Source organism: Bombus terrestris, chromosome 9 (genome assembly GCF_910591885.1).
Source record: "Bombus terrestris chromosome 9, iyBomTerr1.2, whole genome shotgun sequence".
Lineage (NCBI taxonomy): Eukaryota > Metazoa > Arthropoda > Insecta > Hymenoptera > Apidae > Bombus > Bombus terrestris.
In genome coordinates, this window is record NC_063277.1 from 17,987,793 (window position 1) to 18,001,226 (window position 13,434).

A 13,434-nucleotide genomic window follows, 5' to 3' on the forward strand; every position below is an offset into this window, starting at 1 on the left:
TTCCTCCTTCCTGTGACAGACCTGTGTATGTACAACCTAATGTCTATATATACGTATCTCATGAACCGACGCTCTATCGTACTTAAGAATCTTCCGCCTACTCTAATTCTCAGAAACCTTTGAAATACAAGCCAACGTTGACATTAATATCGATAATATCGCTGACGCTGTAATTACTTCTATCGCTGATACAATTAATTGACAGGTAATTTGGCTCTTGGATTTCGTTCTCATCGACAAAAGTTTGAAACAGAGTGTGGCTCGACAAGCGATTGTACTATACAGCGGACAGGTATCGGTAAGAAGGCTGAATATTTGTAGGTTCCTTGAAAGACTGAAAGAACCAGTTGGTCCACGGAACGTGAAACGATACGTTGAGATAAGTCACCGTAAGAAGTAACAAAGTAAGCTACTGTTAGCACGTACCCTATTAGTAATTTCTCGTATCTCGCTGGTCGAATTTAGGGAATTGAGGATATAGCGGTAAGAATGGAATTTTTGCCGAATGTTCTCAACAAATTTATCGAATTAGATAATTGCTTGAATCGATCATAGGACGATTCGAATGTTACAACGTGTGAATATGTCAGTGATGCCACATTTCCGGGCGCGTTGAACCTGGATCCGTTATTGTTACAGCTTTTTAAAAGAGCCCATATCTTAAGCCGAGTTAGACACGTTGGTGAGAAAATTGGTAACGATGTTTGGCTAAAATCCAAGTTATTTCCTAGCATTCCACGTTGCGGTAGGTTCCCCTCGACATCTGGTTAATACATTGGAGGACGTTTCCCTGGACAGATTTTCCCGATCTCTAAACAGAACGCTTTGTTCGCTTCCTAGCATTATCGTATCTAATTTGCGCAGCTGTGGAAATACATAGCAAAGGAGAGAACCAACGTGATTAAATTCGAGGAATCGGCTCCTGTCAGCTGCATCGCCTCTTTACTCGTAAGGCAATTTCATTTCTGCATATCTATGCTGCGAGATTCAACCGACTCGAGGTACGTGCATATTTTTTATCGTTCGTTCGCCTGTGATACGAACGATGAGAATTTCACTCGTATTCTTCTGGCAACGTATGGCAAGAAGAAGAAATATCATTAAGAACAATCGCGAAGCACGACCACTTTCACCTGTCCCCCGAAGCTCCAAACCGAAGCCGAGTTGGGTTTAATCTTCGAAGAAGCGATTTAACGATACCTGGAACGTATCTCCGGTTGAATTCGCTTCACCGACAGATCGGTAGGAAAACGCGTGTAGGGTCAATGACCCGGCACTTCCTCGATGAGAAATGCCTGTCAGCTGTTAAAATCGTTCAAACGGTGAACGAAATGGTCAAGGGGGAATCCGTGTCTGTGCCGGCGCCTGTATTTTCGGCACCAAAAAGGTACAAGGAAGTCGTACTCTGCTAACCGTCGATGCTACGAGTTATTCGTTGCCCAAACATCCCCGAAAGAAGCTCTTCAAATTTACGTTCGCACTCGGCAACAGAAAGAATCTCGTTTCGATATTAGAAACTACTGTTGGAAGAGCGCGTTTCGTTAATTTTATTCGTAAAGCTAGTATAATTGCATGAAAATTCATAATGCGATTACGAATGAAAAACATCCGAACTGTCCAAAGTGCAAACCGACGTTGTCGAACGAAAAATAACGATACAGATCGGGTACATAGTTAGGGAGAAAACACAGCCTGTTTAAAGGTCTATTTGCAGAAGAATTTTGTGGTTCCACGTTGTCTTTATCCACGGGAGATTCTACCAACAGAAGCATCGCGAACGTAGCGAACGTATCTCTAGGAACCGCGTCTCGTTCGTTTTTCGCGAGCAAAAATGAAATTCATCCGGCAAGCGATGCAAGGAATGTCACCGTGAGTCAGATGCGAGCGTGTATACGTGTTCGCATGGCCGCTAAAATTGGAACTGGCTGGCGTCATAAACGCAAAAAGCTACGTGGAAACGCGCTTTTCTATATACCACATTTCCACTCTGTTCCCCGACTTTCTTTCAATTCGTTCGTAAATCGATACGACACCACTGTAACGTTGATAAGAATCTTTGCACTTTGAAAGAATAATTCAAGCAATAATCTACTATTATCGTCGATTATTGTATTTATCGTAGCATAATAATTTGCAACTCGCCGCTACACAAATACTAAGACACGAAAAGAATAGCAGAGCGAATTTTACGAATTTCCAGTTTGTGTTCGATCCTGTGTCGTTTCGTTTTATCTTATGACGTTTCTTCCCTTTTTTAATCGTTTTATAGGTTGTCCCAATTGTGCGGGGCACGTCGCACATCGATATGAGATCAACAACGAACGAATGTAATCGGTCGACAAATGAAAACAGTGACCTAAAATCGAGACAGGTTTCTCCAATCGAACAGGATTTTCATCGTTGACAATTTCCTGAGTCACCTTGCACCGGTGGAAAATTACAAAGGAAACACGCCGCTGCGCTGGTCCAATTAGAAACGGAGAGGATATTGCGAGACCGCTTTCGTTTCCACGCTGCACCAAGCCACGCCATCATTTCGTAGCAAATACTTAACGGTATCGGCGAATAAAGGAAACGAATGCGAAGCATTTTGTCCGTAAGCATATCTTGATATACGTAATCACGAATATATAATTCACTTTAGCGAAAAAAATGATACGAGCGCATGTTTTCCATAAACGAGATACTATAGACACGAAAAATAATGTATATGTGTGTGTATGCGTAAAATAACCTTATTTACCTACGAAGGATATAAACAAAAACTCTGACGTTACGAGTTGAATATCCAGTTAGCTATATGTGTGGCACGATAATTACAAATTTACTCTAGAGTCGGTGCAGAATTGAATGACTAACGAGCAAAGAGTAATTAACGAGGAAAAGGTAAAAATGCGAAGAATAAATTCCTCAGAGGCACGCAGTGGTTCGGCAAATCTTTTTCTTAACTTTTTATAACGTGATATTTTCGTTCCCAAGTTCTCGAAAAGAAAAAAAAAAAAGAAAGAAAGAAATTTCTATCGATATCTCTTTATCTTTTGACCGCCACTTGCGCGACAAATGTTCTTAACGTTAACGTTCGATATATTTGAACGTAATAAGCGACGTTTCGTATTTATCGTAAATGTCCCTAGATCGCTATCGCAGGGCATAGAAAAAATACGAAAACAGATTATACGAACAAAAGGATGTACGTTTAAAACTCGAATGTTCAAGGTTGTACTGTCAAGGTCGCAGATTTCGGGGTCGTACAATTCCTTTTCACTTGGGAGCACAGCCAACTTGAGAAGTAACAGTCGTTGCTCGTTCGTCGCGAACGTTATTAGGCGCGATCGAAGGATAATTTAGAAATACGTTCGTAACGTATCGGTTCACGAGCATCGTAAGGGCTGTATCGCGGACGACGAAGCGAACAAAAAACACGGTAAATATCGCTGCATCTTATCGAGATTAGATGGAAGTGATCGTAAAGTTGGAAACGAAGAAACGTAAATAAAAATAAACTAGAGAGCTAAGAGCTAGGTACTTTCCGAACACAATATCCCATGTATCGAAAATCCCATATATAAAAGTTATCGATTCGAGGAAGTGAGAAAAAGTACCGGATAAAAATACTTACGAGTATGTCGAAGGTAGGGGAGTGTTTGAAAAATAGATAAGTTTGCATGAAAGTTTGGATAAAAGAAGAAGAAGAAGAAGCTGGAACTTGGGATTACGAAACCGTGAGACGGGGAACTTGGCACGAGCTCGCTATCTCAGACGCTTACATTCATCGATGACTCTGCAGGGATTCTCTGATCAGGATTAGTCTGGATTTTTTCCGGGGGCTGTTCGATCGTGGAAAGAAGCAAAGATAATCGAAATGGAAAGTAAGTCGACGCGGTATTCGTGTTTTCCGGGGGTTATCGCGACGCTGCAGGATTAAATCGATTAAACCATCCTGAATCACGGCCGATGGATGAGCGGGAAAATAAAAAGCAGCGAGATGGACGAGGAGGAGACGAGGGGAAAGCGTCCTTCGGGTGATTCACCGGGTTTGCGGTTAGGTTACTTCAGTCTGTACGCTGGCAGACGAGTGCGGACAAGTGGTTCTCATAGCTGATGCGAGATCCAGCGATCTCCAGTGATCTTCCAACCTCGCGCGACTCGACATACCGTTTTTCGATTTTTTCTGACAATGGATATTTCGATCATTTCGATTATCCTTTTCCCCGAAAAACAATCCCGTCGTATTTTCATCTTCCAAGTTTACTTTTATTCTCAACTATCCAACGTTAACCATTAGGATATCGCATATTTCCCTTAATCATTTGAACGAGTTGAACTTTCGTTACCAAATAGAATTTTTGACCCCTCGCGACGAAGCACGGCTCGAGAAAGCACGAGTTGAGCAAGCACGATACTCTCGGCCACACCCTCTTTCGAAATATCCGTCGTTGCTGTCGAAGATTCAAGTACGGCGCTCGAGTGAATTAAAAACTTTACGTAATAATCGTATGTAATCGAGAGATTGGAAGAAAAGGCGGTACAAGTGTTCGAACGACGTTAAACGTACGTTCGGAACATTAAAACGCTATTTCAACCGAACGTCGAAGCTGGAAAATTCATAAGAAAACTTTCACCTGGTTTTTGGAAAAAACGAATAACGATAACGACACCATCTATCCACGGTACCATGGTACTATAACCGCCTACCATAAACAAAACTGTACTTCTATTCGATTTCGTTCGATATGACCCGCTTAGTGGAACAAGAAGTTAACGATGATAAACGTACCGTACGAGTAATCGTTACGCATGGCACGTCGACGCTTTTATCGAGAAAACAGATCCGCCGTAGATCTCGATTCTCGAAAGACTAGGTTCGAAACGAAGGAACGAGCCAGCACGGGTATTGCTGAAAATCAGCGATAAAAGGAGCAAGGAAGAAGCGTGTTGCGAATGGAAGACTCGACGAAGAGTCCTTTCAAGACGAAGAAACACTCGAGCCGTTTCGCTTCAGTAACCGCGGTCTTGGTTCAGCTCCTCCCGGATTCCTTTGTTTAATGCCTTATTGCGATATTTTAACACGGTTCCGCTGTTGCCATGCGGCTCCGCGCTTATCCTGCTCGTCGTGTGTCGCCACAGTCGACCAAGAATCATCGTAAGTAGCACTCCTATACCCGCTACAGTTATGCAATCGAGCCGTTTTTTCCCCGGGATTATCTCTCCTTTTTAGGAGAATCTTTCAGACCGATCCTTCGCGTGATACGAAAGAAGATTCGATGCTGGCTCTACGTCATTTGAAAATTCGTCTCTTTCCCCTTGCCCGTCATCTTTCTCGCTGTTTCTTTTTTTTTTTTTCTTCGATATGTACGTATCCGCGTCTTTCGTAAACTTACGTTAGCAGATTTCCTTTCGACTACGAAGGATATCTTAGGCGCAAGATTTCCGGAACAAACGCATCGTCGTGTTAAAAGTTTAAAACCCCTACTATCGACTTACTTCCACGGAGAGAAGATTTAATAACACTGTTAACAACGTAGGCGAGGCTGTGAGTAAAGTCGAGGTGAACAAGAGGCTCCTCCAAGCAGCGTAAATAATAGTTTGCAAGAACCGCGGATATCCGGCGGATGCCGCATGCGTACATTTACTCCGGCCCATGTTGGACATTACACACGGATCAACTACTTTTCCTACGGAGTTTCCGAATTCCTCTTTTATCGGCCTTTCTTTCTTTCAAATTATGAACGTTATCTTTGAACGTTATTGAAACTTGTTTCTGAAAATCTACACTATCTACGGTCTACGCGACAGCGTAGTAAACACGACGATCTTCAGCTATTATATTATTAAATATAAATCGTACTATTATAAAATCATAGAAAATTAAAGAATCCATCTGCTTCGTTCCTCTATCGTTTCCGCGAATTTAACATTTATACGAACGAAGGAGAAATGCTAGAAACTAACATCCCACGTATCATCTGTACACGAAAGCCGTATAAAACCGAGGAAACCTATCGCATACAATATAAACGACACGGAGATGCGATCGATGATCCTTCGGATAGAAGGAAATTTCTGTTGTTACTTGCTATAACTTTACTATAAAATGTCACTTATGGAGCATCGTTATAACGTAACTGTCAAAGTATATGGCGAAACGAGTAACGTAACGCGCGAATTCAAGAAAATGCATAGAAAACAGCTGGCAGATTTCGCGCAGCGAGTCCTCCTCCGCCCAGACTCGCGTGGATGCTTTAATATCCGCGTAATGGAAACAAGAAAAACAGGATCCGAGTGACACCGACGTCTAAAGTGCAGCTGCAAGTGGATGAGCGTGCAGTGAATTCCGAGTGCGTCTAATTAAAAGTCATCTGCATATTTATGGAAGGGGAAGGGGAAACGGAGAGAAAGGGCCGGCGGTGGATTAACGTAGGGAAAGCGGGGAAGCAGAGAGAAGCCGCTGATGCCGCTCGGCTCTGCTTTTGCCACTGCTGCTTCTGTGGCTCCTGGTATATTAAAAAATAAACGACGTAACAAAGAAGCGGAAGAAACGTAAGTCTGGTTAAAGTGGCCGTGTTTGCTACTTTTATATCTCGTTACGAGCCGGTGTTCTCTTTCCTCCGCGAATTTTTATCCCGCGACGGTCGCTCGTTTCAAAATACCAAAGCGATTACGCGCTGCTGCCGATCTTTTGTAAAAAGCGGACGAACGAAACTTGTTGATAAAGCTTTCGCGTCGTATAAAAATCGATGTTTTCTACAATCTCGCAGAGATATCTGGCTTGAAAAGTAAAACGAAAGAACAGTTGGAAAGAATTTTCAGAAAGGTAACGACAAAAAGAGGAGAGCCATTCAACGCGGATAGAATCGAAAAGAGTTCTGTTAACGCGCCGTCTAAGTACCGCGCGGCGCAACAGCGATAATTGCACGGTTCGTGACCAACAAGTATGTTTTCACAGACGACTGTACCGGAGTCTCGCGGAGAAAAGAGATTTCCGGGCTCCTTTCGATCAACGGCCAACATTCTCATCGTGAGAAGATATATTTCGCACGACGACGATCGTCCTTACGTTTCTCTCGCTTTTCTACTTCCATTTTTGGCAAACCCATCGCGTCTTCCAAAAATTTGTCTTCGTTTAACTTTGGGGAACTGGAGAAACGACGAACTACGTACCTCGGAACTGAAATCTGCCTCACCAATAATCGATCTGTTTCTTATCCCATCGTGTTTCCGCATAGGATCGTTTACAAATTTTTCGAACCAGCCTGTGCCCGTCTCGACGAACGGCCGTATAAAAATGAGAAACACTTGGAAATTCTTGGTGGGCTCTCGCTAAAAATATCGACGATTTCTTTATTTAATTCTGTATTTTTTCTACGTAGAGCAATACGAGATGCGAGCGACAAGGAACGAAACAGCCGTATAAACAATTAATTCGTGTCACGACCGCATAAGCGCATAATTGCATGCCCTTTGTATCGTCGTGGAATACAAAACGGGGAGGAACGTTGTCCGCAAACTGTCATCGATATTAATTGCGAAATCGACAGATCGCTGAAAGAAAACTCGAGAATACTTATCCTCGCGTTTTAAAAGTTATTAACGAGATATGAAAGCGAAGAAAGAACGATTTGCAAAGAATCTTACGACGATAAATTTAATTTGATTACGATCGTAAAACCTAGTTTCACATCGAGTCGTAACATTCTATCAAATAAATAAAAGGTCAAACGATCGTACGTCCTCCTTTTACCGATAACTTTATAACTACGTTGCCTACCACTAGGAATAATTTTATCCGGATAATCTTGTACACGTATATCGCTGGAAAATAATTTAAAAAATTGTCCGCCCGTTTGATGTTCAGGTCGACAGAAACGCGTGTCTAGGTAATTACGGTGATTAAACGAGGGGAAAGCCCGACATCTCGGCGAAAACCGCTTGCGTTTATTCGCGCAAGGAAATGACGTCAAAAGGAAGCGTTTCGATACAATCGTCCTACCTACTACCTATTGCATCCGACCAAACGCCATAACGGTACTACAAAAATACGTTTTCGTTGCGACAGTGGTTCCACTCGCGGAGAACACAACGAAACGTTTCATTCTTACCACGTACGTGTCATCGATTAAATCGAGAAACTAATTTCCGTAAGTATACGTTTAATCTCGATCGCTTCTACCACGCTTAAGACTTACCAACGCGATGCACGATTCGTCGGCAACGATCTACGCCGATGATATATCCTCTTCCTTCTTTTCCGTCAGAACACTAAAGATCACTGCGCGATGAAACACTGAATTCGAGCATCGAACGAATCGGTCGTCCGAATCGGTTTTATTCGTCGAACAACTTGAACGGAGACGATCTCCAAAGCGAGCCACGAAATCGACAACTATCTAAAGGGCAAACTCTATGCCTCATCTAGGTGAAAACTTCTATCCTTCGACCTTGTTAACCGAGAACTCGTTGTTGACGTTGATAAACTGATAATTTATCGACTCGAAAGGATTTCGTTCGCGAGTTTCCTCGCGAATCGTGAGGATGCGACGAAAAAATCGCTGAAATGGCAAAATCGGTAGAAAGGCGAACAGTCAACCGCGTATTACCGGAAGGAAATATGCGTGACCGATAGGAAGGTGAGAATTGCCGGCGTGTCTTCTAGCAGACGACTTCGCAAACGAATGACGAACGAGCGAATGGTCGGAGGATCTGAAGGCATCGGCTCTTTTGCCGGAGGACGAAGGAAGAGGTAGTCGCTAAGCTACGGCGCAGGCTAGAGCCTCGGTAGTACAGGAAGACCGTGCCAAGTTGAAAAGCTTCTGGCAATTTTTTTTTAATTACTTTCTCTCTCTCTCTCTCTCTCTCTCTCTCTCTACCTCTCTGTCATTAAATCCCGTGCCGATTAAATCGGAAATAATCTTCGTGAAATACGTTTGGTTTGTTTTTCCTCTTTTGGCTATCTTTCACCAACGAATAACACATGGTGGATTCGTTAAATAGAAAAGAAACAGCGATAAATGACACAATTATTTCGTAAGAATGTGAATTTCTGGATAAATGAAAAGATGCCGGTAATCTGCTCAAACGAAAATGTTTGTCCATATCGAATTTGACTATACTCGAACGTTGCTCCCATTGCCGTATTATTTATAAATTTCATTAGCCACTTTACAATGCGATAACTTTTACATAACTTTACATAACTTTTCGTTTCTTCCTAACAGAAAGAAAAAATTAGGTAAGTGGAAAAGAGATACTACTTTCGTTGCACGTAAACAAGACATATTAAAGCCGCTTGATGTATACTGAATATACGCGTACGTACGTATACCATTGAATTTAATAATATAATACCGGCATATTAACTATGCCGTGTTAATTTTATAATCGCGTCGGAGTACATGAATCTAGTTGTCGGTATAAATTTTACAGTTTGCTAAGAAGGAGAACACCTGGAAATCTGACAATTTTTCCCTTCGCATCTGGAGTCTCTACCCTAAGAGAGAAAGCTTTATATGCCACGGTACTCCTCTTCCTGTTAGGATGCACTCAACGGCCATGTTGGTTCAGACATTTCCATCTTTTTCTCTCTCGGCCGTGCGAGCCGGCTTTCAATTTTATTTCATTCCTCGATCATACACCATGCTTCGTCCAGGGATGCTGCAATGCGGTTCTCCTACCTTGCATCGATTGCACCAACGTTGCTTTTTCCCATCGACGAAATAGTCATAGGCCCGATCCATACATTCCCGCGTTTTTCCTTCGTTACCCCAACTTGTTCGAATAAGAAGCCCGAGAGATACTTTGATCGAATTTATCAGGACCTTTTCTACGGCCACGATCCTCCTCCCTCCCTCTCTCTCTCTCTCACTCTCTCTCTCTCTCTCTCACTCTCTCTCTCTCTCTCTCTCTCTCTCTCTCTCTCTCTCTCTCATATGTGTATATATCCTACGTGTGATACAAAATGTATCGTACAAAATTTTGGCGCAAAGATCAAATATCGACGTTATTTGGCTTTCTATTCGCATCCGCGAATTTTACTTATCTCCGAAAATGCAACTCTTAGATATAATTGATCCGAGACGCGACCGGCGATACTTTGCATTATACCGTTTTGATTTATCGTATCATTGTGAATTTATGCTAAACTGTAACATTTTTCAAGCATAAAACGATCGATCAAGCCAGTTTTTAACGACAGAAACTTTCACGCACGCGCCAAAGACTACGCTTTCGTTACCTAATTGATTAACGTGCATGCTGGCATACAACGCACCACGATTTTATCCATCTAATGGATCTTAGAAAATGCGAAATAGCCAGAAGTAAGTGTTCCATGTCTGATCAAAATTCTCCTCCGTGATCGAGCGTCAGCTCGAGCGTAAGTAATTGCAACCAGTCAAAGCGCAACCGGTGTTTCATCTGGCAATGGACTCGACTTACGCGTAACGCGTAGATGTAATTGTTGCAGATGACACGTTAACGGATTCACGGTCGATAATTTGACTATTAATCCCAATGTAAAAAAAGAAAAAAAAGAAACATTTTGCTAAAGTTGGTAAAGAGGTTGTTTGGAAACGTAAAGTAAAGCGCGATGGATGGTACGCGACGACAGAGTATCTTCGTAACTGGAATTTTCAACTAAATCGGTGACCTAAATGCGTTACACTTTCCTTACAAGTTGAAACACGTCGGTGGAACGCCGCTAAATATTCGAGGAAGGAAGCGACGAGCAACGATGTGTTCATATGCCACGTGCCCGCAACACGCTGCTGCAATTAGGCTTAGGAATCGCTATTGTGCCGGAGCTTGACCCTCCCGAATAGAATCTCGACAATGGGAATGCGAGCAATTTGCCGAGAGCGACTGGCCTAATTGCGGCCCGATCGTGGAATTGGGAAAACTTTGCCGATGAGATTCTCCAAATCGACGTCCAGTTCCATTTCGCTTTGTTAGCAAAGTTGAACCAACGATTCTGCATTTTGTTCCGTTTAAATGCTCGTCGAGTCGAGTCGTTGTTTCATCGTCGATTTTCCAGTATCGTTTCCCGAGCTGTCGGGATCGCCATGATTTCTATTTAATATGTTTTTCTCAAATAGAAAAATTCGACGTAGAAAGCAACGTTGGTATTTAGTATGACCGGCGATTTTAGGAGAACGATCGACGGACTCGTGTCAAGAAATTCCCACGAAGAATAAAAGCAGAGAAATTTTTTCTTCGGAAAGAAAGAACGTTCGCGAAACAAGTGGCGAGCAATTTATACCGATCTCCGTCCCTGAAGCAACAAGAAGCAGAGCATGACAGCGCCATGAAGAAAGACTGGACACAGTTTGTTGGCAGCCGCTTATGAAGAATAAGAATCGTTACGAGATTCGTCCTTTTTTAGTGGGAAATTCTTTGCGAGGCGGTATTCACCTTACTTTCTCGTGCGATCAGATAATCATCTTTCGCCTATTCTTCCACCATTGTACAAATATCGAGGTCTCCGCGATTCCCCGACCGAGACTATTTCAATCGTTATATAATATCTTTTATCGTTTGCTATGACAACGTTCCAATACGATAATACGTAGTTTCTATATTTCTCGTTTCGAAGAAGCATACTGCGATTAACAGATACCTGTAACGGCGGTGTATCCGATACGATGGAATTTCTCTTAGACGATAAGAAAAAGAAAAAGTTACGATAAAGGAAAGAGTGGTGAAAAAAAGGAAAAAGTTTAATATTACGTTGATCGTGTGACGAAAGACCGCTTACGAATAGAAACTTCGTATCCTTCGTAAAAGTTACAGTTTCACATTTAGTCCGACCTGAATACTCGAGGATTTCAAGAAGAATTCATGCTTCTTAGAATAAGAAGTAAGAGTAAGCGTCAGACCACGTTCCGATATATAATTTATTTATACCACTTACGATAGATATCGTTTTATCGAAATCGTCTTGCTATTTAACAGATCGAAGCAACTTCTTCCCCGAATACATCGATACGAAATATAAAATATGGTAAATGATAATCGTTAGAAAAGAGACAAAGATATTAGTCTATATCGATGCCTAAGAATCAGCGAATCTGTATTTCGCACAGTATTTTCTACGGTTTCGATCAATGGTCAAATCTAATCGAATTAATAAGGATTTAACGAGCTCCGATAATTTCGCACGCGTGTGTTCCATCGCGACTTTATAATTACTCGCTTCGGTCGCTCCATTCGTGATATAGAGATTTTCTCCGTGTCACGGCAACGGATCGACAAAATTAATGGGACATAACCAAGTACGCTGTACGAATTCAGGAATGCGCAGTTTTCTCTGAATTTCTTCGAAAGAGCCAGCAACGAATCGAACGTGTCAAAATAACGGCAGAAAATTGTACTCCTTCCTATAGCGCGTACAGAAAAATAATACAACTTTTTCCTTTACTGTTTTTCTTATAAATCTCATAGCTGGAACTGTACTAATGAACACCCTGTATGCATTAATAACGAAGGCCAGCCAGACATTCGTATGAATCATGCGATATTTAAAAACTCGAGAGAACGAAGGCTACCACTTTGTCCCTCCCAGAAATAAATGGAATTAACTGTTCGCAATACAAATCATCGTTTACTCGACCGAAGCTAATTAACTTTCTAAACGCTAAGTAATTAAAAGCAGACGAAATTATTTATTCGCAAATTTTTACCAAAGAACATCGATTCGCTTCTTTTGTAATTTTTCTTAAAAATACGCATAAAATCTTTGATTCCTATTCGAATCGACTATATCTCGTTAAAAGAAAATACACGGTCCGCAAAATAATTAACGATGATTCTATTTACATTCTATCGAATCTATATTATGCAACGAGTTAGCATGTAACTATGTACTCACTCGGATTTCGTTGTATTTCATAGTAGAGAACAGTCAATATCTCCGCCGGTTCCAAGTAATCCGTTAATCCATCGGTGGCGAGAATCAGAAAATCCTCGGTTCCGTCTAAAGGTACAGACTTAATTTCTGGTTCGCCGGTTACAAACGGCTTGTATCGAACGTCACCTGGAACCACGTGAAAAGAAATATCGAATTATTGTAAAAGCTTATTGTACAACGTTGATCATCGGTGTATACATTTTCTTAACTGCGTATAATAAAAGCTGATTGAAATTTCTGTTGAATTTGTCGAGCGAAATGTATAGGAATTTATTTTGGTCAAATCTAAAATCTTCATATCTATTTAATTGTTAAACGTAAAGAATTTCATTCATAGATGTAGTAAACTGATGGGTGAACCCGAGTAAATTTATAATAACCGGAAGCGTCTGTATTATGGTGGTGCCATTATTTAAATTAGCCACGCCATTCATTAAATAGATAATTAAAGTTAATTACATATATACATCCTAGTTGAATACTGATATTCCCCACGCCTCACCGTCGCATGTTTTTTAGATGTAAAAAGCATC

General features: G+C 41.6%; 1 protein-coding gene across 2 annotated transcripts in view; it reads right to left on the reverse strand.

The window, feature by feature from the left end:
- LOC100647661 (kinesin-related protein 4) overlaps window positions 1-13,434 on the reverse strand; it is a 61,569-nt gene that overhangs the window by 36,291 nt on the left and 11,844 nt on the right. For both annotated transcript variants that reach the window (XM_020864602.2, XM_012312296.3), the window contains exon 8: window positions 12,863-13,027. In XM_020864602.2, the coding sequence (XP_020720261.2) occupies window positions 12,863-13,027 (165 nt within the window). The remainder of the gene's footprint in view (window positions 1-12,862; window positions 13,028-13,434) is intronic.